Raw genomic sequence first — 23,694 nt, forward strand, 5'->3', positions numbered from 1 at the left:
CTGAATCGAAATTTCGATCCAGGCATATGGAAGTACCAGATCGAGGAATCGAATTGAAATAGAATCGAAAACACAATTTTTCTTTTTAATATATTTGCAGTAAAATAGAAAAATCTAACCAAAAACAAAGTGCAAGTAAAACTAGATATCATTAGACATACATACATTGAATTTGCAAATAAGAAGACAATCACACACAATTTCCACCATAAATTATATCTCGAGTATTCAATTCGTTAGGTATATACCCTTCAAGCAAGAAAACTGAGTTCAACAAAGAAACTCCGACCTCAGACCGCGAAAATCGGGGTTGCACTCACACACTTGCAACTTTTTGTGTATGAACACAAAGTCGAACGAGAATCGTGAAAAATGAGAAAAGGAAAAGAAAGACAAGGCCAACTAGAGCCAAAGCGTCATTTTGTTATTTTTTGTTGAAGTGTTTGGTCGCGTCGTGTCTCGTGTGGTTGTTTGTATAATGTTAGTTTATTAATTATAAACAATTTTATTAAATTATAAACAATATGGAAAACAAAAAAGGTATGTTTTATGTATCGCTCAAAGTGTTTGGGTTAAAATGTTGTTTCTTCTTGTGTTGTAGATGTAATCTCTAATGATGAAGAAAAATCTAGAAGGTGAAACATCTAAAAAAACACCAACAACAGCAGCAGCATCAAATGAAATAAAATGAAAAAAAATGTATTGTATTTTATATTGTATTTATTGTGAAAATTTCGTTTGCCAAAATAAAATAAAAAATAAAACAGTTTCAGTGAAAAAAAAAATAAATCTTGTTCTTTTTTTGGTCGCAAATGCGAAATGTCATCCCTTTCTTATTCCTCTTTCTGGTAGGTTTTCGCTGCTCCGGATCAGGTCCACCTTCGGCTCCGTTTTCTCGGAATGGAGATTTTCACCACACCAATACATATGCAATCGACTTCGCGGTGATTATAATTTCCATACTAATTTGAGCCGCCTTCGGACCAGTTTCTGATCCGAAGTCGGACTCAGCTCCGCCTCAGGCGGAGCGGATTCGGCCCGAGGTCGGACCTGTTTGCTTGAAGGGTATGCATATTTTCGATTCGATTCAGCTCCCCGAGTCGGATCGGATCGACAAATCCGGATTCAACTCGATTCAGGTATATATAGACCTAAATTCTGATTCAATTCGGATTCAAATCGCCATAAAAACGGGGTATATATCTGGATCAAATTGATCAAGGGTTAAGACAGATACCCTTCAAGCAAGAAAACCGAGTTCGTTTGCTTGAAGGGTAAAGCCTACCTTTCAAGCAAGAAAACGGAGTTCAGAAAAGACACTCCGACATCCGACCGAGAAAAACGGGGTTGCACTCACACACTTGCAACTTTTTGTGTATGAACACAAAGTCGAAGGAGAAATCGTGGTGAAAAAACCAATCCATATAAAATCGGCTCCGCGGTGATTATAATTTCCATACTATTTTGAGCCGCCTTCGGACCCGTTTCTGAGCCGAAGTCGGACTCAGCTCCGCCTGAGGCGGAGCGTATTCGGACCGAGGTCGGACTTGTTTGCTTGAAGGGAAGTGCTTGAAGATTACCGACCTCAGTGAAATAACTACACCATTTTTGTTTTTGCTCAAAAGTGGTAGAATACTTTTCAAATTTCAATCGTGGTGAATTTAATATTTCCCACTGGAAAATTCCAAAGATCACCCAACAACAAATACATACATCCTGGAAATTTGATTGCTCGATTATAACCCGTATTCTTATAATAGTGCAAAGTGCAATTATTTATATCGATCTTTGTGTCTACTCTCATTTTAAGTACATCATAGAAAATTGAAAAGAAAAATTATAAAATTTGTATTTCAAATGGTTCAAGTAAAATAAATTATTATATTCTGGATTAAAACCGAAAAATGGAAAACATTTTAAAATTATTCCTTGTTTCTTATTTATTTTTACTATGTGAAACAAAAATTGATTCTTTTGTTGTAAACAAATACAGTGAACCAAAACATGATTTCTTTCAAATTGAAAATGAATATAATATTGGACATAAAGTTAAACGTTCTATAATAACAAATTCATCAGATAATGTTTATGCTAAAGTAAGTAATTTTTAAAACTTGGGGGATTTCTAGAAAAATACCAAAACAAACTTCTAATCTTAATCTATAGCTTTATCAAAGTGATCTATTAATAGGTATTTTCTTAAGAATTTAAAGAAGACCCGTGTTGACATTATTCTATAATTATTGTTGTAGGGATGATATGAAAGTTTTATTGATTAAATTTAATAACAGTATGAGCTGTTATCTTGTTAGTTTATTCAGTGGTCACCTACTATATCATATTGATAGATACTAGATGACTTTGTCGGGGTGGAAATATAATATTTCCTTATTTTGCTATAATCTAAACCTATCATCTGCAGAGGGGCCTGTAGAGAGGTTACGCTCAAAATAAAAACTTAAATATGTTTATTATTGGGTAGTCCCATACGATCTATGAATGGGCTTAATTAGTCAGACAGACAAACTAGCGTCAGTATTTAAATTGTACAAAAGTAATTTAACCCAACGGCTTTGTTTTTGTTCGGATACCGGTAATCCAGTGGCGTATTTAAGGAGGGGTGTAGCTCAACCTTTTGATGTGTTAAAATCTTAGTTGTCAACTAGTGGAGTAACTAAAGCTCAAAAATTGGCAATATTAGAGAACCCGGCCGAACAGCTTAGATTTTGATGATCTTTTTTTTTTCAAAACGTCGGTAATTAAAAATACTTTAAAGTCTATAGATTAAAAATTGCCGGTGTTGCCGTTTTGATTTTTTAAATTTAATTGAAGATTTTTGTGAATAAAAACAAATTTTTTTCAAAAATTTTTCTTAAATTTCATAAATTAATTGATGCCAAAAGATTGTCTAGGAAATTCAAGGAAAAAAATATATGGGAGTGAGGGACAATTTTCCATAGTTCAAGCGATAGATGCAATTTTCTTATTAATTGACTTCAAACACAAAAAAAAATATTTGAACACAACGGCAACACCTACAATATTCAAATATACATTTTTTAAAAGCTAGAAGCTTTTTTTTTACCTTTTTTGCTTCGAAATTTAACTGATAATATTTATGGCCAAAATTTTTTTTAAATAAATTCATATTTTATTAGAAAAAGTTTGGAAAAAAGTCATTTTAAATTTTTCTAATAACATTTTTTTTTTTTTAATTCTGAGTTTGAGGACCATTTTTTCAAAAAGTCTTGATTAAATTTAGTGGATTTAAATTTAAGAGATAAGAATGAGCTTCTGGCTTTTTAAAAATGTATTTTAAAATATTGTAGGTGTTGCCGTTGTCTTCAAAATATTTTTTTTGTGTTTGAGGTCAGAATGTTAGAAAATTGCATTTATCGTTTAAACGATGGAAGATTGTCCCTAGTGCCTTTTATATGTTTTCCTTAAATTACCTAGAGAATCTTTTGCTATCATTTGTTGTATGAAATTTAAGCAAAAAAAAATGGTTTTGTTCAAAAAAAATTAATTTTAATTTTAAAAAACAATACGGCAACCCCGGCAATTTTTAATCTATAGACTTTAAAGTATTTTTAATTACCTACGTTTGAAAAAAAAATCGTCAAAATCAGAGCTGTTCGGCCGGGTTCCCTAATAACATATTACGAAAAAATATTTATATCGGACTAAAAATCATCATTATTTGTTGTTAATTTAATGGAGCTTTCCATTGTAACGTAGATTTTTGAGAGTTTTTTGGTGTTTGAAATAGATTTTAAGTGCCGTAACAGTTTTTAGATTGATTTGAACATTTAGAAATTATTTAAGATCGTTCCTTCTATGTAATGAAGCGTCCACAAGTCTCAGTTTAACAAATATAGTTACCATAAATTAGATACTTATGTTGCGTAACGTAAACGACATTAAATCAACCAAGTTTAAGAGTTTATTTTTACTTAAAACTTGATGCAAAGTTTGGCTGGGTGAATATCAATTTAGGAGTTACTGGTAGACCAGAATGATTTTTTTTTTTTTTTTTTAATTTTGAACTTTATTTGGCTCAGTGGCCATTTACATATATTTAATGATAATTTACATTTGATATTTATGTTACATTCAAAATAATTGACCTATAAATTTTAATTAATATAAGTTTTGGCATATATAAATATTTGATTTTTAAATTGATTCAAATTGTTGATATTTCTAATGTTGATTGGAAGATAGTTAAAGGCCTGTAATCCCATGTAGAGTATGCTGGCTTGTGCTCTACTAGTTCTGGTCCGGATAATATTGAACTCTTCTACATTTCTTAGGTTATATGGTATTACTCTTCTTGTAGGTACACTGGATTGTAGGTATTCTGGGCAAAGATTGTGTTTTATTTTGAATACAAACACCATTGCCATCATATAAAGTCTTTGGTTGATATTTAGCCAATTTAATGATTCAAGCATTGAAGTTATTGAGCTATGCATACCGATCACATCTTAGTATTGTTCGCATGGCTTTGTTTTGCAGTTTTTGTAGTCTAGTTTTTTGGGTTATGTTACACAAATAGAGAAGACTTGCACAATATTCAAAATGGGGCTTGACAGTTACATTAAACACTTTTATTGCACTATTTTTAGAAATGTTTTTACGCGTCCTTCTAAGGACTCCTAACTTTTTTGATGTAGCTGTGGCTTGTGTCGCTGTCAAAGTTAAAAAGTATGAAATTAGTATATTGGTGCCAGAATACGTAGCTGTGGCTGTGGCAAGGAAATTCGCTGTGGTACAAGTCGAGTCGACTTTTACTTCAAGCTACAAGCGGAATGCCTTTTGACGTTTCTAATGTGGTTACTCAGTTAAAATTATTTTTTTTTCAAGGCAATTGACATTTTTGTACGCCACATAATTCTGTTCATCTTTTCTACATTTTGAGCGAATTTATTTGACATCTTGTACCACCACGTTTTTCTTTGCTACAAGCGAATTTTCATTCTGTTCAACCAGTTAAGTTTGCAAACACTTGTTTACTCTTGACAAAGAGTTATCTGCTTTAAAGAAGTTTTTCATTGCAATAAATGCCATCTTTTACTCTTTTTCCTAATTATAAAAGTATTAGGGGGAATGCCCCTAATACAAAATACATAAAACACATGAGGCATGAAATATAATAATTCATCAATGCCTCTGTGTTTACAGTGCGCAATTCTCCAGGCACCCTGGGGAATTGCGCACTGTCTCAGTGTTTGCAACCTCATTCGATTTACACTTTACCTAATTCATTTTTCTTTTAAAATGTACAATAGTATCGTCCATGTTCCGCATTTCACTTATATATTTGATTTGTCTCCCAAAATCTGTTCTTATTTTTTCTTTTAAATTCTGCTTTTTACTAAAATTGCCAACAAAATTGCATCCATGTTCAAAGCAGCATTAATGTCACTTTAGAAATAAAATTAAAATGGAAATGTGAAATGGTACTATACCACTTTTAGTACCGCACCACAGCGCTTTACTCTTGATCAAAGTTGAATAAAAAAGAGAAACATTTTTCGTACATTTACCCTCTAAAAAATTTTTGAAAAATTTCAACCCCCCCATTGATTTTTCTGGATACGCCACTGCGGGTATCCACATATTCAGTCGTCGAAAAGTCTTGCCTTATTGATAAATTTATGTTGCAACGTGTGCCATTTGCCTTGTAAATTCACTCTTCCTAAAATACAATTATTTAAATTGTGTAGGATCTTTAACACAGATTTATTGGATTAAAAGATCAGATTGTACAATTGTATGGGGTGTTTGAGCGCATCTTTAAAGATGCGGGTGTGAATTTAAACTACACAAATTTTTACCTGCGATATAATATAGGTACTATGTACATTAGGGTGTCCGTTATTTCCCAAAGTGACGTTTTCGGGGGTGACACCCCCCAGATCGAAAGTTTAAGCCCTAAATACGGGGAATTTAGCAAAAAAAATTTTTTTGGGGGTCATTAACCCGTGCCTCTAAGGTCATACTTTCCCCATACAAATTTGTATGGGAAATTTTTAACTCATACATAAAATTTTTTTTCTCTCGAGTTAAATCATCTATTTTTAAAATGTTTGTTGATTCTGGTTGGAAAATAGTTCCTTTAAAAGATTACATTCAAAATTTCCCGTTAAAATTTTTTTTTATATTTTATTTTGGTTTTTGAAATTATTAGCTGTTTTCGTAGTTTTTGCTTTCACCTATCACACAATTTTAAATGCAGTTTTATTGGTTTTTAATTATTCTTTTCAAATATTGCATTAAAAAATTTGTGAATAAATCAAAAATTTCAATTTTTTGAAAATTTTTTTGGAAATTTTTGCCGTTTTTATAATAAAAAAATATTATTAAATACTTTACCCTCTCTTGTTTGCAACTTTTTTGATGTAATTTTTTAGGTGAATAATTTTAAACAAAATTCAATAAAAATATTGTAAACATATCTTTTGTAGTTCGAGAAAAATAAATTTAAACGTATAAAAACGGCAAAAATTTCAAAAAAAATAAAAAAAAATTAAAATTTTTGATTTATACACAAATTTTTGAATGCAATATTTGAAAAGAATTAAAAACCAATAAAACTGCATTTAAAATTATGTGTAGGTGAAAGCAAAAACTACGAAAACAGCTAATAATTTCAAAAACCGAAATAAAATATAAAAAAAATTTTTAACGGGAAATTTTGAATGTAATCTTTTAAAGAAACTATTTTCCAACCAGAATCAACAAACATTTTAAAAATAGATGATTTAACTCGAGAGAAAAAAAATTTTATGTATGAGTTAAAAATTTCCCATACAAATTTGTATGGGGAAAGTATGACCTTAGAGGCACGGGTTAATGACCCCCAAAAAATTTTTTTTTGCTAAATTCCCCGTATTTAGGCCCTAAACTTTCGATCTGGGGGGTGTCACCCCCGAAAACATCACTTTGGGAAATAACGGACACCCTAATGTACATACATATGTACATAAACAGAGTGTCCCATAACTTAACGTCGAAACGAAAACGGTAGATAGGGTAGGTGGTGACAGTTATCAGAAAAATAATAAAAAAAAAACGCAGCCATATATTTTGTGAGTTATGGGCATTTGAAAAAAAGTCGAAAAAATGGTCACCCTGTGACGGTTTTTCATGTGCCGTGACTACAAATCTTAAGTTTTCTCATTTTTTTCTTTTGCTACGGTACCTTGAATAGCCCTGCTCCCAAATGCATTCAAAAATTTTTACTCAGTTGCATCAGTTTTAAAGCAAAAATTACTTTTTTGTCCAACTAAGTACTAAACAATTTTACATGACTCTAATTTAATGAACCGTAGTGTAAAAAAAATGCACTACGATGTTTCGGCAAGTTACCTTAAAAGTTGGTGTGTTTAATTTTCTTTTCAAAATGGTATAACATTGTTGAGAATATTCCATAAATAACCGAGATAAAATTTATTTTCGTAAGAAATCCGACATTTTTATTAGGTAATTTTTCCATATTATTTAAGTTTTTGTATTCTGAAAGGTTCTTTAAGGGTACAAAACTTAAAAAATATGGAAAAATTACCTAATAAAAAAGTCGGATTTCTTAAGAAAATAAATTTTATCTCGGTTAGTTATGGAATATTCTCAACAATGTTACACCATTTTGAAAAGAGAATTGAACACACCAACTTTTAAGGTAACTTGCCGAAACATCGTAGTGCATCTTTTTTACACTACGGTTCATTGAATTAGAGTCATGTAAAAGTTTTTAATACTTGGTTGGGCAAAAAAGTAATTTTTGCTTTAAAACTGATGCAGCTGAGTTAAAACTTTTGAATGCATTTGGTAGCAGGGTTATTCAAGGTTCCGTAACACAAGAAAAAAATGAGAAAACTTAAGATTTGTAGTCACGGCACATGAAAAACCGTCACAGGGTGACCATTTTTTCGACTTTTTTTCAAATGCCCATAACTCACAAAATATATGGCTGCGATTTTTTTTATTATTTTTCTGATAACTGTCACCACCTACCCTATCTACCGTTTTCGTTTCGACGTTAACTTTTGGGACACCCTGTATATCAAGTTATGCATTCGTACAATAAAAAAGTTGAGATGACAATCAAACATGACATTACGACGATAGAGAATGACAAAAAAAAGTGGGTGCCGAAAGTCCATCTGTCTGTCTGTATGTATACAAAGCTACAGCCTAAATGACGATTGATGTCAAACTTGGTATATAGCGTTATTTGGCGACTCTTCAAGTGGTGTTTTTTGGAATTAATTATTTTGGACCAAAAATAACGGTACTTGTCATATACCGATTTTAGTAAAGTTGAAATTTGTCAAAAGCGGCTCCAATGATTTTGTTAAAACATTTGAGATGTAAGTTTTACAACAAGGTCTATTTTTAATGAAAAAACTTTTTTTGAAAATCATTTTCATTATTAACGGTACTTTCCGATTTTCTCCGAAAAATTCGATGTCGACGAAAATTTTTGTAAAAAAGCATTTACATATATAAATTTAATATAAGCCAAAAATAAAATTTTGAAAAAAATTAGTTTTTGGATTTAAAAAAAAAAATTACATTTTCTATGAGAAATCAAATTTTTTAAAACCGTACATTAATTTTTTTTGAAATTTTGGGTTTCGATGTTGATTAGTGATTTCTACCAAATGGCATAGGTACCAATTTTATTTTAATTTTTTTTTTCTATATAAAAAGTCCTAAAAAATTCTAGCAACTTGAACCCTAAGAGCAAGTTCGTGCGACCCAGCCGTGCATTATTTTTCTTGGTTTCATTTTTGTTTTCCTTTTCAACTCGAAACATTTCCCTAGACATGTACATAGATGTATATTCCCCGTTTTGTGTCTGTCATAAAAGAAAATAGCAAATTCTCGTTGTTCTGGATTGTTTCCAACACAAAAGAACAACTTTTTTGCTGTCTGATGAATTACTTTTGTTTCAAACAATTCTGATTGTTGTTCATTGATGCTGTCTGCAATTTCAGTAGTCTGAACCGGCATTCGTTGTAAAGAGTCATTACCCTTCACTATTGAGTGATGATGCAATAGTGTCTGAGACTAAAATCATGTTTCAACTATTTTGGAGACTTCATAATATGTCCGTGATTTGCAATATTTTGATATTAATTCAGAATAAATCAAACCTTAGCATGTACTAATGTACTACAAGGGCTTAAAAATTGGTAAAAAAAATATAAAATAATAGATATAAGCACTTTGCATTTTCAACAATTACCTTAGCCTTGCACCCTCTTCATATCTTTTTTTTTTTATTAAACAAACTTTGTGTGTTTTATAACCTCTATACAAACATTATGTATCTACTTTCATACATCCATACTTTCAATTGCACTTGTTAGTCAAATTAAATAAACAATTAAATACAATGAAAACAAAACTAATTGTTTATTATTTTCTTCACAAAAGTATGACTGGGTATTTCTGTTTTTATTATTATAAATATGTATGTGGTAAATTGTATTGTATTTTGCTTATGATATCGTTTGAACATATTAGTGAGGATGAATAAAACAATAATTTGTTTACTTGGAGTCAATAAATAGATGGATCATTATAAATATAATAAAGAAAACAAAGCATATGTGTGCTAACGACAGTCCGTCGTTGTATAACGATAAATGAAAAAAAAAATGGTATAAATAAAAAGTTGAAAACATTTTTTTAACAGAGCAATATGTAGAAACAAACCAAGTTCTTTTTTAACCAACAAATTAATTATTCATAAGTTTCCTTTTTTTTCTTTCAAAATTACAAATAGCTTTTAAAGAAAACCAATTTGCTAGCTTGAAAAAACAACAAAAACTGTTTAAAATTTGTACTTAGACCTCACTTTTTGTTTAAAATTTAGTTTTCAATAACTTAGCGTGCATAAACAATGTTATTTTGAAAACTATTTTCTGATATTTCTATGCATTGCTTATATTACATACGCTAAGGAAGTTCTTTGACCTAAGACATCTAACACGTAAGGTGACTAAGTATAAATATCTAACCATTTGAAGCAAATGACTAAGTGTACAGTTGAATAATGAATTTTCATGCGAAAAAAGAATTAAAATGCAAACTCAACTTCTGCTCTATTTGTTATGTTTAAAACAAAACATTTACGTTATTTTTACTTCGGAATATACACACATATCTCACAAAGAAAGATTCAGCCAAAATATTTTTTTTTTTATTATTAAAATTGTATGTACATAAATAGTTTTAAATTCTAACGTTAGGCTATTAACGGATTAAATAAATAAATAAAACTTAAATAATCGAATTTTTTGATTTTTTGTATTTTTTAAAAAAATTTTATTCTCTACATAATTCTTTACAAGTGTTGAAATACACTCCTCGCCACTTGAATAGGACACCCTTTTTGTTTTTAATAAAGTGGATATAACTCCAGTCTCTTAATAGTTAGCTGTTCAATATTTTACTATTTTGTGTGTCTTCTTATGCACTCTCTCTGTGAGCAAGATCATTCATTTTCAATGCCCCGTTAGTTAAATTTTGCAATTTTTTGTGGAACAACTGTGAAAAAATTGCCCCTATTTTTGTTCACTTGAATAGGACACCCCCTTTTTAATTGGTTTTCGGGTGCAAATCAAAGAAGGTGGAAATGCAAAAATGTTTTACAATGTCTTTTAGTAATTTTTAGCTAATTTCAATTTAAATGGGTCGCGCGAAATTATTGGCAGAGGAAGAAATAGCGAAAATCTAGAGTGTCACCCGATTTTTCACCAAAAAGGTAAAAAAACGCATCAAAGCCGAAAACTTTTTTCATTTTTTTTACGAAACGAGTCCAACTGTCGAAAAAATATGAAAGGCTTAACAATGAGTGCCGTTACTGCAGCTGACAGAAGAGCGATTCAACGACTCGCATAAAATTTACATGACTTTGCCGCCGAAAAGAACGAAAAAGTGGTTAAAAAGCAAGTGCATCCGTAGTGAAGCGAGTGATTTCGAAGGCCAAAGACTTGAGGTGATTGCAGCTTAAGAAAAAACCATGGGTTAACACCTGCAGTAAAGAACAACGCCTTAGTTTCGGTCTGTTTTATGACATGAAGTAAAGCATGTTTTCTCCAATGAGAAAAAAAATTAATTTGGGGGTCCAGTTGGCTTTAAATTTTTTGTTTCATATTTTGCGAAGGAAGGACTATCCATTATTTCATAAAAATAATACTTGAGGCCAACGAGGCCCTCTAAATTAATTTTTTTTCGCATTGGAGAAAACATGCTTTACTTCATGTCATAAAACAGACCGAAACTAAGGCGTTGTTCTTTACTGCAGGTGTTAACCCATGGTTTTTTCTTAAGCTGCAATCACCTCAAGTCTTTGGCCTTCGAAATCACTCGCTTCACTACGGATGCACTTGCTTTTTAACCACTTTTTCGTTCTTTTCGGCGGCAAAGTCATGTAAATTTTATGCGAGTCGTTGAATCGCTCTTCTGTCAGCTGCAGTAACGGCACTCATTGTTAAGCCTCTCATATTTTTTCGACAGTTGGACTCGTTTCGTAAGAAAAAATGAAAAAAGTTTTCGGCTTTGATGCGTTTTTTTACCTTTTTGGTGAAAAATCGGGTGACACTCTAGATTTTCGCTATTTCTTCCTCTGCCAATAATTTCGCGCGACCCATTTAAATTGAAATTAGCTAAAAATTACTAAAAGACATTGGAAAACATTTTTGCATTTCCACCTTCTTTGATTTGCACCCGAAAACCAATTAAAAAGGGGGTGTCCTATTCAAGTGAACAAAAATAGGGGCAATTGTTTCACAGTTGTTCCGCAAAAAATTGCAAAATTTAACTAACGGGGCATTGAAAATGAATGATCTTGCTCACAGAGAGAGTGCATAAGGGGACACACAAAATAGTTAAAAATATTGAACAGCTAACTATTAAGAGACTGGAGTTATATCCACTTTATTAATAACAAAAAGGGTGTCCTATTCAAGTGGCGAGGAGTGTACTTGGGATCAAAATTTATAAGTAACTAAGTTTTGATTTTGTTGTTTGAAAGAAAATAATTTTCAATAAAATATTTATTCTGTTGTTTGCTCTATTTAAAACAAGACGTTTTATTTATTTAACTCTAAAAACAAGATATAATGAAAAAAAAAAAAAAAAAAAAAAAAGAGAGATTTTGCACCCCTATCTTCAATTTCCATCCTCTCATTTAATGGCACTCCGCGGTTTTATCTTCTTTTGTAACCCATTGAACGATTTCTGCAATAAAAACCCGTTAACGTCTTAGGTCCTTATTGCTATGTTGTGTTTCCACAAAATCAATAGCCTATTATACTGTCCATAATCTCGTAAAGGCCCTAACTACAAAATTTTCGTTTTTTATTGCATATTGGAGTTAGGGCATTGTCTCTGATCTATTCTCATTTATTTTTTAGCCTTAGTCTTTAAATAAGCCAGAAAATTTCAAATATTTTTGAATTTTTTTTCATTTTATATGCAAATTGCGATATTTGATTTTGTGTTTTCCTCTATAACTCAGAAGTATGAAAAGTGTAGTAAGGGCCTTTACGGGATTATGGGCAGTATAATAGTAGCAGCATTGACACGAATGTATGCTTTGAATTCCTTGGTTTTTCTGTAAAAAAAAAAATGAAACTTAAACAATTTAAATGAAATTGTTTCAATCGCTATTAAAAACTGCAAACTTCATTTGGAGATAATATAAATTTAAGTTATTCTTTTATGAATGACATAAAAAAAATTTTAAGATTCTAAGCAATGCTAACATAAGAGAAAGTACGTGCGACACAGTCTTGCATTTTATTTTATTAGAATATTTCTTTCGATTATCTCTATTTAAAATTAAAAAAATAATGTTTAGAAATAAAATAAAAAATCTGAGATTTTTCTTTTTTAGACTCGTTTTTTTAACTAGTTCAGTCAATAGGGAAAAATCTGACAACAGTGTGATGTCAGCTAAGTTTGGATGCAATATTGAAGAGGGGTTTGTTCTGAGTTTAGATCTAAATTTGTGGGGCGTCCGCCATTCTGAAAAACGCAAAGGTCTCAATATCTCGAGAACGACTTGTCACACAGAAAATTGGCAGGGACCTATTTGATTGAAAATATAAATATCTTCATTTCTCTCGTACATCATTTTCCTTTAAGAGTTACACTTTCAGAGTTAGAGCACCGCAAAGTATCTCATTTTCATTTATTTCCCACATAACACTAACGGTTATAAAAAACATCAAAAACCAACCATTTATGGTGCTGTGTCTCTGAAAATATTAACCCCATACAAAAATTATATAGTAAAGAAAAAAAATAATTATATTCCAATCAGAAAGGTCTTTACAAATTCTCTGTGCGATAAGTTGTTTAAGAGATATTGAGACCTTCGGTTTTTTTTTCAAAATGGCGGACGCCTCACAAGACCAAATAATACGCAAAGTGAGATTTAAACTCAAAACAAAGCCCTCTTCAATGTTGCATCCAAACTTTGCTGACATTTAACCCCTTGTAGCCCCATGTGACATTTCTGTAACAAACCGAAAAAGATAGCCCAAAAGCTGTAAAAAACATATTTTTATTTATCTTACATAATCTTTAAGAATTGCTTTATCGAAATAATGCGCCATATTTCTAATAAATAGCACCAATAGTTTTTAATTGGCAGTTAATGTTGAAAGTTCGGCTTTTTTGGAAAACCAGCAAATTTATGTAAAAACTACGAAATTCAGAAAAAATATTTTTCGTGCATAAACTAACGGGGTTTTATTTTTGGATTTTAGGAATGCGCCTAAAAATAATTATTAGATAACTAACGGGGTTTTATTTTTGGATTTTAGGAATGCGCCTAAAAATAATTATTAGATAGCTTTTTGTTTGAATTTTTGCATTTATATACAAAAATAAATTATTTAAACTTTTTTTTTTACTGCGTAAATTTCGAAATAACTAAGCAAATAATGAATTTATTGATTTTTTAAAAAATACGTGTTTTATTACAGCTAAAGCCCTTTCGATTTACATTATTAATTTTAAAATTTACGATGTTGGGTTACAAGGGGTTAATTTTGTCTGAATTTAATTTATTGTTAATTTCCTTTTTTACAAAATTCATATACTTTTAAACTATTTAACGGGTTAACCAGGTTTAAAATAAGCTAAACAAAAAAAAAACTAGACCAAGCACCACACACAAAATGGAATAAAAGGAGTCTGATGATCGGATTGGCATCCGTGAAACAGTACTGTAACTCTAGCCATAAAACACTTGGTGGTAGCACCTTCAAGATGTTGTTGTTGTTCAAAGATTATAAAAAAAACGTATTTTTGGCATTGGAAAAATGTATATATGTAGTTCTTAGAAGTTTTGCGTTATGTTATACATATTTAAAAACATTACAACATTATTTTTTTTTTAATTTATTTTAGGTTAATGGACTGAATGATGTACATGCACAACTTATGGTGCATTGGTTGGGAGATGGATCTGACGTAATGATTTGCCTTGCTCGTGATCCACCTGTAGAACAAGGTGATGAATCAAAACAAACTGATGCAAATCCACCCAAAGTATTTATCTCATATGACTATGGAGAAACCTATGAAGACAAAACATCCTTATTCAAAGTAGCTTACAATGGGACAAGTGAAAAGTCTGCTAGTTTAGATCAGTTTCTAACTCATCCCAAATTCGACACAATCATATTCACGGATACAAGAAACAAAGCTATTTTCAAATTGTCTCCGAAATATGACTACGTTAAACGCACTGATTTAGATTTCACCCCATCAGATATATCGTTTTATGAAAACGATCCAAATATCTTTTTAATATTAGATAAAAAGGATGTCGAAAGAAATTTATATTTTACAACAGATGGTGGAAAAACTTTCAATTTGTTGCAAGAATTTGTTAAATCATTCGCATGGTCTAGTGGACCAGATATTCCTTTGCTGTTATACATTGAAAGAGGAGAACCTTCAGGTATAATTCACTTATTTTTTTAATTAATCATCTTTAACAATTCTTTGATTATAGGTTCATCTTCAATTATCAACATCGATCCTCTAAATTTCACAAAATCCGATGAGCGTTTTAAGTTCAATGTCTTGATTGAAAATGTCAACGAGTTTATTATAAAAAAAGATTTTATGTTTGCAACTCGAAAGGTAATATTGACTTTTCTTTCTGAACCTTATTTTTAATAGGAATTTAATTTTTCTTTAGGATAAAAATACTTTAGAACTGTGGGTTTCATATAGAAGAAACAATTTTGTAAAGGCAAATTTCCAAACTGAACTGGATATTAATGGATTGCATATTTGTGATGTGGAAGATAAATACATAATGATTTCTGCTGCCCACACTCATACAATGGCTCACTTGTATGTTGCTGAATACGACGAAGACCTCAACGTAATAACATTTACGAAGAGCTTGGAAAATATTTTAACATTCATTCCCAATATCATTTGGAAAACTGGATGGATTATGTAAAAAAAAAGAAATACTTTCCCAAAAGAAAGAACCTTAATAAATAATTTGTTTCTCACAGGCAAACAACTGACGAAGCTTTTTCAGATCTCTACAAAGTCGAAGGAATGAAAGGCATTTATATTGCTTCAAAAATTCATCGACTTACGTCTTTGCCAAGTTCTGAGTCGTCTGTTGGACCTGAACACCTTGTGTCGGTGATTTCTTTCGATCATGGACACAATTGGCAACCAGTTGCTGCTCCATCAATCGATGACGAAGGTCAGCCAATCAATTGTACACAAGATTGCAGTCTGCATTTGTCTCAAAAATTCAGTCAACTTTATCCAGTCACCAGGTACTGAAAACCCTTAGCGTTTTTTGCAATACAAAATAAACTATCTTAATTTCTTTTAGATCAATAACGATTATGAGCTCAAAATTAGCTCCTGGTATAATCATGGCATCAGGCGTCATCGGGAAATCCCTTAAAGGGCATCCTGGTGTATTTCTATCTCGAGACGGTGGACTCACCTGGAAACAAGTTCTTAAAGGCTATCACTTCTTTAACTTTGGAGATCATGGTGGAATTTTAGTTGCTGTTAAATATTTCAAATCGAAAGGAGAAACCAAAAAAATTCTCTATTCAACCGATGAAGGTGAAAATTGGCAATCGTACACTTTTCATAGCAAAGACTTGAAAGTCTACGGTCTCATGACTGAGCCAAATTCAAATTCGACAATTTTTACACTTTTCGGATCGGAAAAACAAGAACATCGTTGGTTAATAGTTAAAGTAGATTTCAAAAAGGCATTCTCACGCAATTGCACTAAAGCTGATTACACATTTTGGACACCAAAATACACATCACCCGATGGAGAGCAATGGTGCACATTGGGTGAACAACTTTCATTGCAGAAAAGAATTGCTCATGCTAACTGCTTGAATGGCATTAAATATCAAAGAATTATAAAAACTCAAGTTTGTCCGTGTTCAAAGCGTGATTTTGAATGTGATTATGGTTTTATCAAACATTCTTCAATAAACGTTTGCATTTTAGATAAAAAAATAACAACAGCTATTGATCCTTATGAAATACCATCGACATGTGTTTCTGGAGAATTTTATAATCGCACCAGAGGATATAGAAAGCTTGAAGATGACAAATGTATTGGTGGCATTGAAAATCGTTATTTGCCACAAAAATTACCGTGTCCATTTGCTGAACCAAACTACTTTCTTTTGGTGGCACAACGTGAGCAAATATCTCGAGTCGATTTGAATACTCAAAAGGTCGAAAAACTGCCCATTACTGATTTGAAAAATGTCATTTCAATTGATTTTGACATGAAACACAATTGCGTATTTTATGCTGACATTTTTTCGGATAAAATTGTTCGACAATGCTTAAATGGTGACACAGACGAGGAAATTATTTTGGAAGAAAATCTAGCATCTGTTGAAGGTATGTCCTATGATTGGGTATCTGAGGTGTTGTTTTTCGTCGATGGAACACGAGCCAAAATTGAAGCTGTGAAAGTCTCCAATGATTCTCTATTAGGAGCTCGTACCACAATACTTGAGGCACCAACTCTTATCAAACCTCGAGGAATTGTTGTTCACCCGCTAGAGGGATACGTTTTTTGGACCGATTGGGGAAGTATTGATCCTTCCTTGTCACGAAGTAACCTTGACGGAAAGGACGTTAAACAATTGTTTACAAAACCAACAGTAGTTTGGCCAAACGGTGTAACTGTTGATTATTTTGCTCAACGAATTTACTGGGTTGATGCAAGCAAAGATTATATTGGCAGCTCTGACTTGGATGGTAAACATTTTTCCAAAGTCTTACATCATGATTTGAGAGTTGCTCATCCATTTGCAATAGCTGTATTTAAAGATCAAATGTTTTGGGATGATTGGAAAATGAAGTCTATATTTTCTGGAGACAAAGATCATGGCATCATGATTAAATCTGTATCAACTGATATGCAACATCTTATGGATCTTAAAGTCTTTGCTCATTCTCTTCAATATGGAACCAATCAGTGTAGTAGTCAAAATTGTTCCCATATCTGCGTAGGATTGCCAAATAATAAACATGCTTGTCTCTGTCCAGATGGTTTAGTTCATTCCAACAAAACCAACGAGTGCGTTTGTCCAGATGGAAAAGAAAACTCAACATGCAATATCAAAACAAATAATTGTGCTAATGGATATTTTCAATGCAACACAACACGAGTGTGTATTCCAGCGTTTTACACATGCGATGGTGAGGATGATTGCGGAGACAACTCGGATGAGCAAAATTGTTCGAAGCGAGATTTTGTACACAGAAAAACTTGTCCCCCGAATATGTTCACATGTGAATCGGATGGCAAGTGTATTCCAGAATACAAAGTTTGTGACTACGAAAATGACTGCGAAGACGGCTATGACGAGAAGAATTGTCCAATTCAAGATTGTGATGCCAGTGATTTCCAATGTGAGAATGGCCAGTGCATAGATAATCGCCTCAAGTGCGATGGTGACAAAGATTGCTTAGATGGATCGGATGAATTAAATTGCAAATTTGTGAAAAGTCAAATAGAGCCATGTGGGGAAGATGATTTCCAGTGCAAATCAAATGGAGAATGCATACCAAATCAATTTAAATGCGACCGAGATTTCGATTGCCCTGATAACTCGGATGAATATGACTGCAAGAACAAAGAATGTGAAGAATGGCAATTTAAATGCAAAAATAACAAATGCATTCCAAACAAATGGATTTGTGACAAAGACAAAGATTGTGATACTGGCGAGGATGAATTAAATTGCACCAAAATAGAGGAAACAATTTTACGTTCAAATAATTTCCCATCGATTTTGTGTCATGATTGGATGTTCCAATGCTCGAATACTAAATGTATTCCAATGTGGTGGAAATGTGATAATGTAAATGATTGCGGTGATAATAGTGACGAGCTTGGTTGCAACAATTCGAAAACTCTTACTACTCCAAATGAATCGATTAACTCAAAGGGCATACAAGAAAATAAAAAATGCTCTTTCGCCGAGTTTGAGTGTGATTCTGGAAGTTGTATATCGAAAGCTTACGTGTGTGATGGCACAAAAGATTGTATTAATGGTGAAGATGAAGAACATTGTATAGAAAATGCCAATGATACTTGTCGAAAAGATCAATTCAGATGTATTGCCGATAAGACTTGCTTGCCAATAACTAACTACTGTGATAAAGTAGTTCAGTGTTCGGATGGAAGTGATGAAAAAGGTTGCGATAATCATTTCACTAGTCCGCCTGTACAAAATATTGTATGCGGACCGGCGTTTTTCAATTGTGATGATACATGTGAACCTTTGTACAAAAAATGTGATAACAAACGAGATTGCTATGATGATAGCGATGAAGACAATTGTAAAAACGTCACTCGTATATATCAAGTGAATGAATATAAAATTCCTTCTACCAAAATAACAGAGACCTCTATAATGCTTATATGGTCATTGTCGCCAGCGATAGGAAGTGCAACTAATGTAAAATATTTGCCATCTAAAGCTGAGAAAAAACTCAACAAATGGACAAATGTAACTTCTTGGACTGAAAAATCGCATTATGTATTTGCTGATTTAAAACCAAATACTGAATATAATTTCACTGTTTACACAAAAACAAATGATGGTCCAGCACAGCCACCTTACATGTATGCTAATGCAAAAACATCTGAAGGAAAACCTACTGAACCAACAAATCTTTCAGTAGTTTCGTTTAACTCTTCACATTTAGAACTAACTTGGAAAAGGCCAAGTGATCTTAATGGGGAATTTGATGGATATAATATATACTATAAATTGAAAGACAACTCAAACTCAGAAACATATGATAAGAAGATGAAAAATTCTAGCACACTGATTGATATTCGAAATTGGAAAAATGGAACCTATGAATTCTGGGTAAGTTTTTAAAATGTTGTTGTTTTATTAAAGTAGGTGTTGTCTACATTGTTCCTTACTCAAAAATTAACTATTGTTGTCTAAAAGTTCAGAGCTGGATTTTCGATATGACCATTTTACAGACCATTTTACAGTGTTGACAAATATGCGCCTGTATTTTTTATTAAAATGCAGTTTGTTTTTAATTTTTGTATGAAAAAAATTAGTATCTGTCTATATATTTGGTCTATTTGTGATTAAAAAAATCAGGTTTGTAAAATTTACTTGTAGCTGCTAGCCACAATATTCACTTTAGTGTTAAAATCTTTTTTTGTTACATTATAATAAGACCAAGATAGATGCGTTTACTGACCTTTTTCTCCGAAACATCCTTAATACAGGCAGAAATTGAACATTATTTTGTCTTTCTTCTTCCTAAATCGGTCCTTTATGATCTTGATGTCGAGGGAATTTTAACTCACACTTAGGAAGCATTCATCCATTCAAATTAATGTCAGGAATAAGCCTGTTGGTAGTTTCTTTTCAACTTGCGTGGATCTAGATGAGGTCTTCCTCTTTAGCGACGATCCTTTGGGTTCGATTTGAAAACTTTCCGCTCCCCATGATCTAACCTCGACATGTAAAAACCATCCGATTTGTACGAAATCGGACAAATTTGACTCGTTAGGGCCGTATAAGAGTCTTTTATAGGGGCACTTTAGTTGCTCGAGAGAGGGCTGTGTTGGTCCATTTTTTTATCAAACCAAAACAGCAGGTAGACGAAGTCTCTTACCACCTCGAAGTTATGGCTGTCTTTAGTGATGTTATGTTCAATACATTGGCGTTGTGTGGCAGCACATATACTTCGTTTTGACCTCATTAACCGTTAAACCCATTTTTGCCGCTTCCACTTGGATGCTTATAAAAATGTCACGGACATCACGCTGTGTTCTTGCGACTACATACCTAAATATCGTGGTCATATGCAAGCAGCTGTACGGACTTTGAAAGATGGTACATCTGTTGTTGAGGTTCGAGTTCTGACGTGTTCTAGAAGAAGCTGTTCTTGACCATTATTATAAGACTGACAAATTTCGTATTTTAGGCAGTTACTTTGAAGATGTTCGCTCTCTTATATGGGTTTTGCAGAAGTACCGGCACTCGGGGTAGAAATTTCCGTATTCCTTGGTTGAAATTAAGCGTACATTTTAGTTCGTTTTCAGTTCAAAAAATTATAGTGGCCACTGTCATTGGTGGTTTCGAGTTTTGGTTATCTTATTTTATTGTGGTTTCCACCTCGATTACGTTTTTGATGTTTTTTATTATTAGCCAATTTTTTCAACCTATGGAATAATATGTATACGTAACTTAATATGTTTGTCTATCAACAGGTCACTGTATCAAACAAAAGACTCGAGTCTGCACCATCCAGTGTTGTCAAAATAGATCTACAGCCTTTGCATTCAACTGCCGATATCAAAAACCTTACCTATAAAGTTATCGATGATAACACAACTATAATATTAAATTGGGAATCGGAAACATCTAGTCAAGCATACCATGTAAGAGCATTTTTGCCCGAACCATATCCACATTTGTTGGGCAAAAAAACTAATACGACTGAAGTAACATTTAACAAATTGGCTCGTGGAGTTTTGTACACATTCAAAGTTTCATCGCTAAGTGGAAAAGACAGTGGAATACCTCAATTCATCCAAGTCAAGTTAGAAGGTGACCCTCTACCGGATATAAAAAATACAAGAGTTCTAAATAATAATGGCAATACTATAAACATAAAATGGGAGAAGGCTATAATATCTACTCCAAATGTTACCTATGGCATTTATTATGGAACAACACTTCGTGAATATTTAGAAAGTAAATTATTTTTTTGTTTTCAAAATTTAAATTTTTAATGTAAAATTTGTATTTGTTTCCAGAACCTCGTCTTGTAACTGGTAGTACAAATGCTGTCCTCAATGATTTAAAACCATGCTTGTCATATTTAATCGGAGTTAATGTATTTGGTCCATATGGTCCTGGGCCACTACCCAAAAAACCAATCAATCTTAGAACTGATGATGATTATAAAAATCCTCCAAGAAATTTGACAGCTAAAATAAATGAACAAAAGCGAGTTCTCTTTATCGAATGGGAACATAGTTGTCCATTCACAAAATCATATCCACCATATCTGATAACAATTCACGAAGAAACGCACAACAAAACTTTCAACATCGAGTTGAAAAAGTTTACACAGAAAAGCATGTCACATTATATCGTTGATATACCTCATGGTGCGAGCTATAACATATCGGTGAAGAGAAATACTGATGAATCTGCATCGGCTACAGTTGAATTAAAATCGACGCAACTAGAAAGTCCAAAACAATTGAGGATTTTGCAGCAAAAAGATGGATCTTTGTCGGTGTACTGGAAAGAAATACATGCTACCTACGATTTTGGGTATGAGACCACAAATTGTTCCTTTTTTGAATAGTTAACTTTTATATTAATTTTTATTGCAGATTCAATTATGAGCTTGTTATATTCGATGGCTTAATATCTAACTTCTCAAGTACGTCCGAATCCAGAATATTGAAGAAAATAGTTGCTTCATCACCTCCAGTTATTGTTAACAAATCAGATTTAGCAATCGATGATGCATCTGGAAAAGTTTATACAATTGGTGTACGAACAGTTTCCAATGAGGGATACAGTTCAGAAATATTCGAAACAGAACATGTTGAATTTATGCCGAGTGCAAAATGGTATAAAGAAGTTTCAACATCCTCTTACTTTTGGCTTTTGCCAGTGTGCTTAATAATAGCAACGATATTCTTTGTGGTTGGATTTTACTTCACCAGACGCAACAAACGAGTTAGAACGTCATTTACTCGATTTGCTAATTCACACTACGATCCAAAGACAGGTGCTACACGAATTGACGATGGTGGCATTAATGACGTTAATACCTCCAACAATTATGATCATAATAGATTTTCGGATGATGATCCACTTGTGCAAGCTTAAGACAGTAGTTAATATTTCTCCTCTTATCATTATGTGTATTGTATATATATAAAACTGAATGTGAATTTTTATTGTGTTGTAATATGTTTAAATTAAGAAACTATAAAGGCTGAAACTTAAATATTTTTGTCTTTATCTAATCTAGTCCGTTTCGGAATAATTACTTTCAATTAAGTTTTTTAGAGTTCATAAATGTAAAAATTGGGTTCTAATTCTTAGGGCAACTATTTTATGAAATTTAATTTGAATTTTTTTTTACCTTATTAGATTACAATAAATCCAATTTTGTTTACGGAAATGTTTGTAGTTGGTAACGTTTTTTAATGTCTGATTTTTGTATGGTATATTAAAAATTAACATTTATGAACTCTGGGTTTATATTGGCTTAAGATCGTTACGAAAATTTTCAAAAAATGTATTAGGTTAGTTCATCCTCTTACGTTTTCTGTTTCCTTTTCACTAAATCCCATTAATTGAGAGCATATCCAAGAAGATATTTTTTCTTAGTTCAGAAACCAATTAGCAAGTAATTTAATTTTGTCAAAAATATTTTTTTAACCAACTAAACCAACAAAAACAGACCAGTTTTGCAGTTTACTCAGATATGAAACAAAAGATTATAAATAATTTTTAGCATACTATTATAGCAAGGAAAAAACTAGAACAAATTTTTTCTATTTTTGCTGCGTCCCAAAAGGGACAATTTTTGAAAACGAATATCTTTTACTCTCCATCTCTAAAGTGGGATGAAACCTATAACTTATGAAATAAGAATTTCGAAAGTGGAGTCCGAGTACTACCTGGTAACGTTTCCTTTTTCTACCAAAATGTGTTAACGGAACTAACAAGGAATGTCTTGAAATGTAGTTTTTTTTTTAGAAAATCTTAAAGCGCTGTAAAATCTAATATTGGCAACTATTTCCATTCCATTAACATGTAAAGACACTATTCAGCTTTATTCTGCTATCCATTTTGGGAAATATGTAATTTCTAAATATTCACCAATAACCATTCTGCTATTCATCGGAGTGAATCCAAACTCACGTCGGTAATGTTGTTTGTTATTCCACTATTCACTTGAATGAACTCGCTCCATACATAAACATCTAAATTTTTAACCCCTTTTTGAGAACGTTTCCATAAAAAAATTTGAGATAATATACTCATATCAACTACTGTTTTCACAAATTAAGACGCTGTCTTTATTGAGTTCAGTTATTACTTATACATAATATTGTTATTG

General features: G+C 32.1%; 1 protein-coding gene across 1 annotated transcript; it reads left to right on the plus strand.

Annotated features, from left to right (window-relative positions):
- The first annotated feature begins 1,913 nt into the window (after window positions 1-1,913).
- Window positions 1,914-22,572, plus strand: LOC129908738 (sortilin-related receptor-like). Its single transcript, XM_055985467.1, has 9 exons — window positions 1,914-2,096; window positions 14,440-14,995; window positions 15,050-15,180; window positions 15,239-15,504; window positions 15,567-15,842; window positions 15,902-19,439; window positions 20,810-21,296; window positions 21,359-21,884; window positions 21,947-22,572. The coding sequence occupies exons 2-9, from the start codon at window positions 14,473-14,475 to the stop codon at window positions 22,449-22,451; spliced, it is 6,252 nt and encodes a 2,083-aa protein (XP_055841442.1). The 5' UTR covers window positions 1,914-2,096; window positions 14,440-14,472; the 3' UTR covers window positions 22,452-22,572.
- The last annotated feature ends 1,122 nt before the right edge of the window (window positions 22,573-23,694 follow it).

The sequence above is a fragment of the Episyrphus balteatus genome, chromosome 2, assembly GCF_945859705.1.
Source record: "Episyrphus balteatus chromosome 2, idEpiBalt1.1, whole genome shotgun sequence".
NCBI lineage: Eukaryota > Metazoa > Arthropoda > Insecta > Diptera > Syrphidae > Episyrphus > Episyrphus balteatus.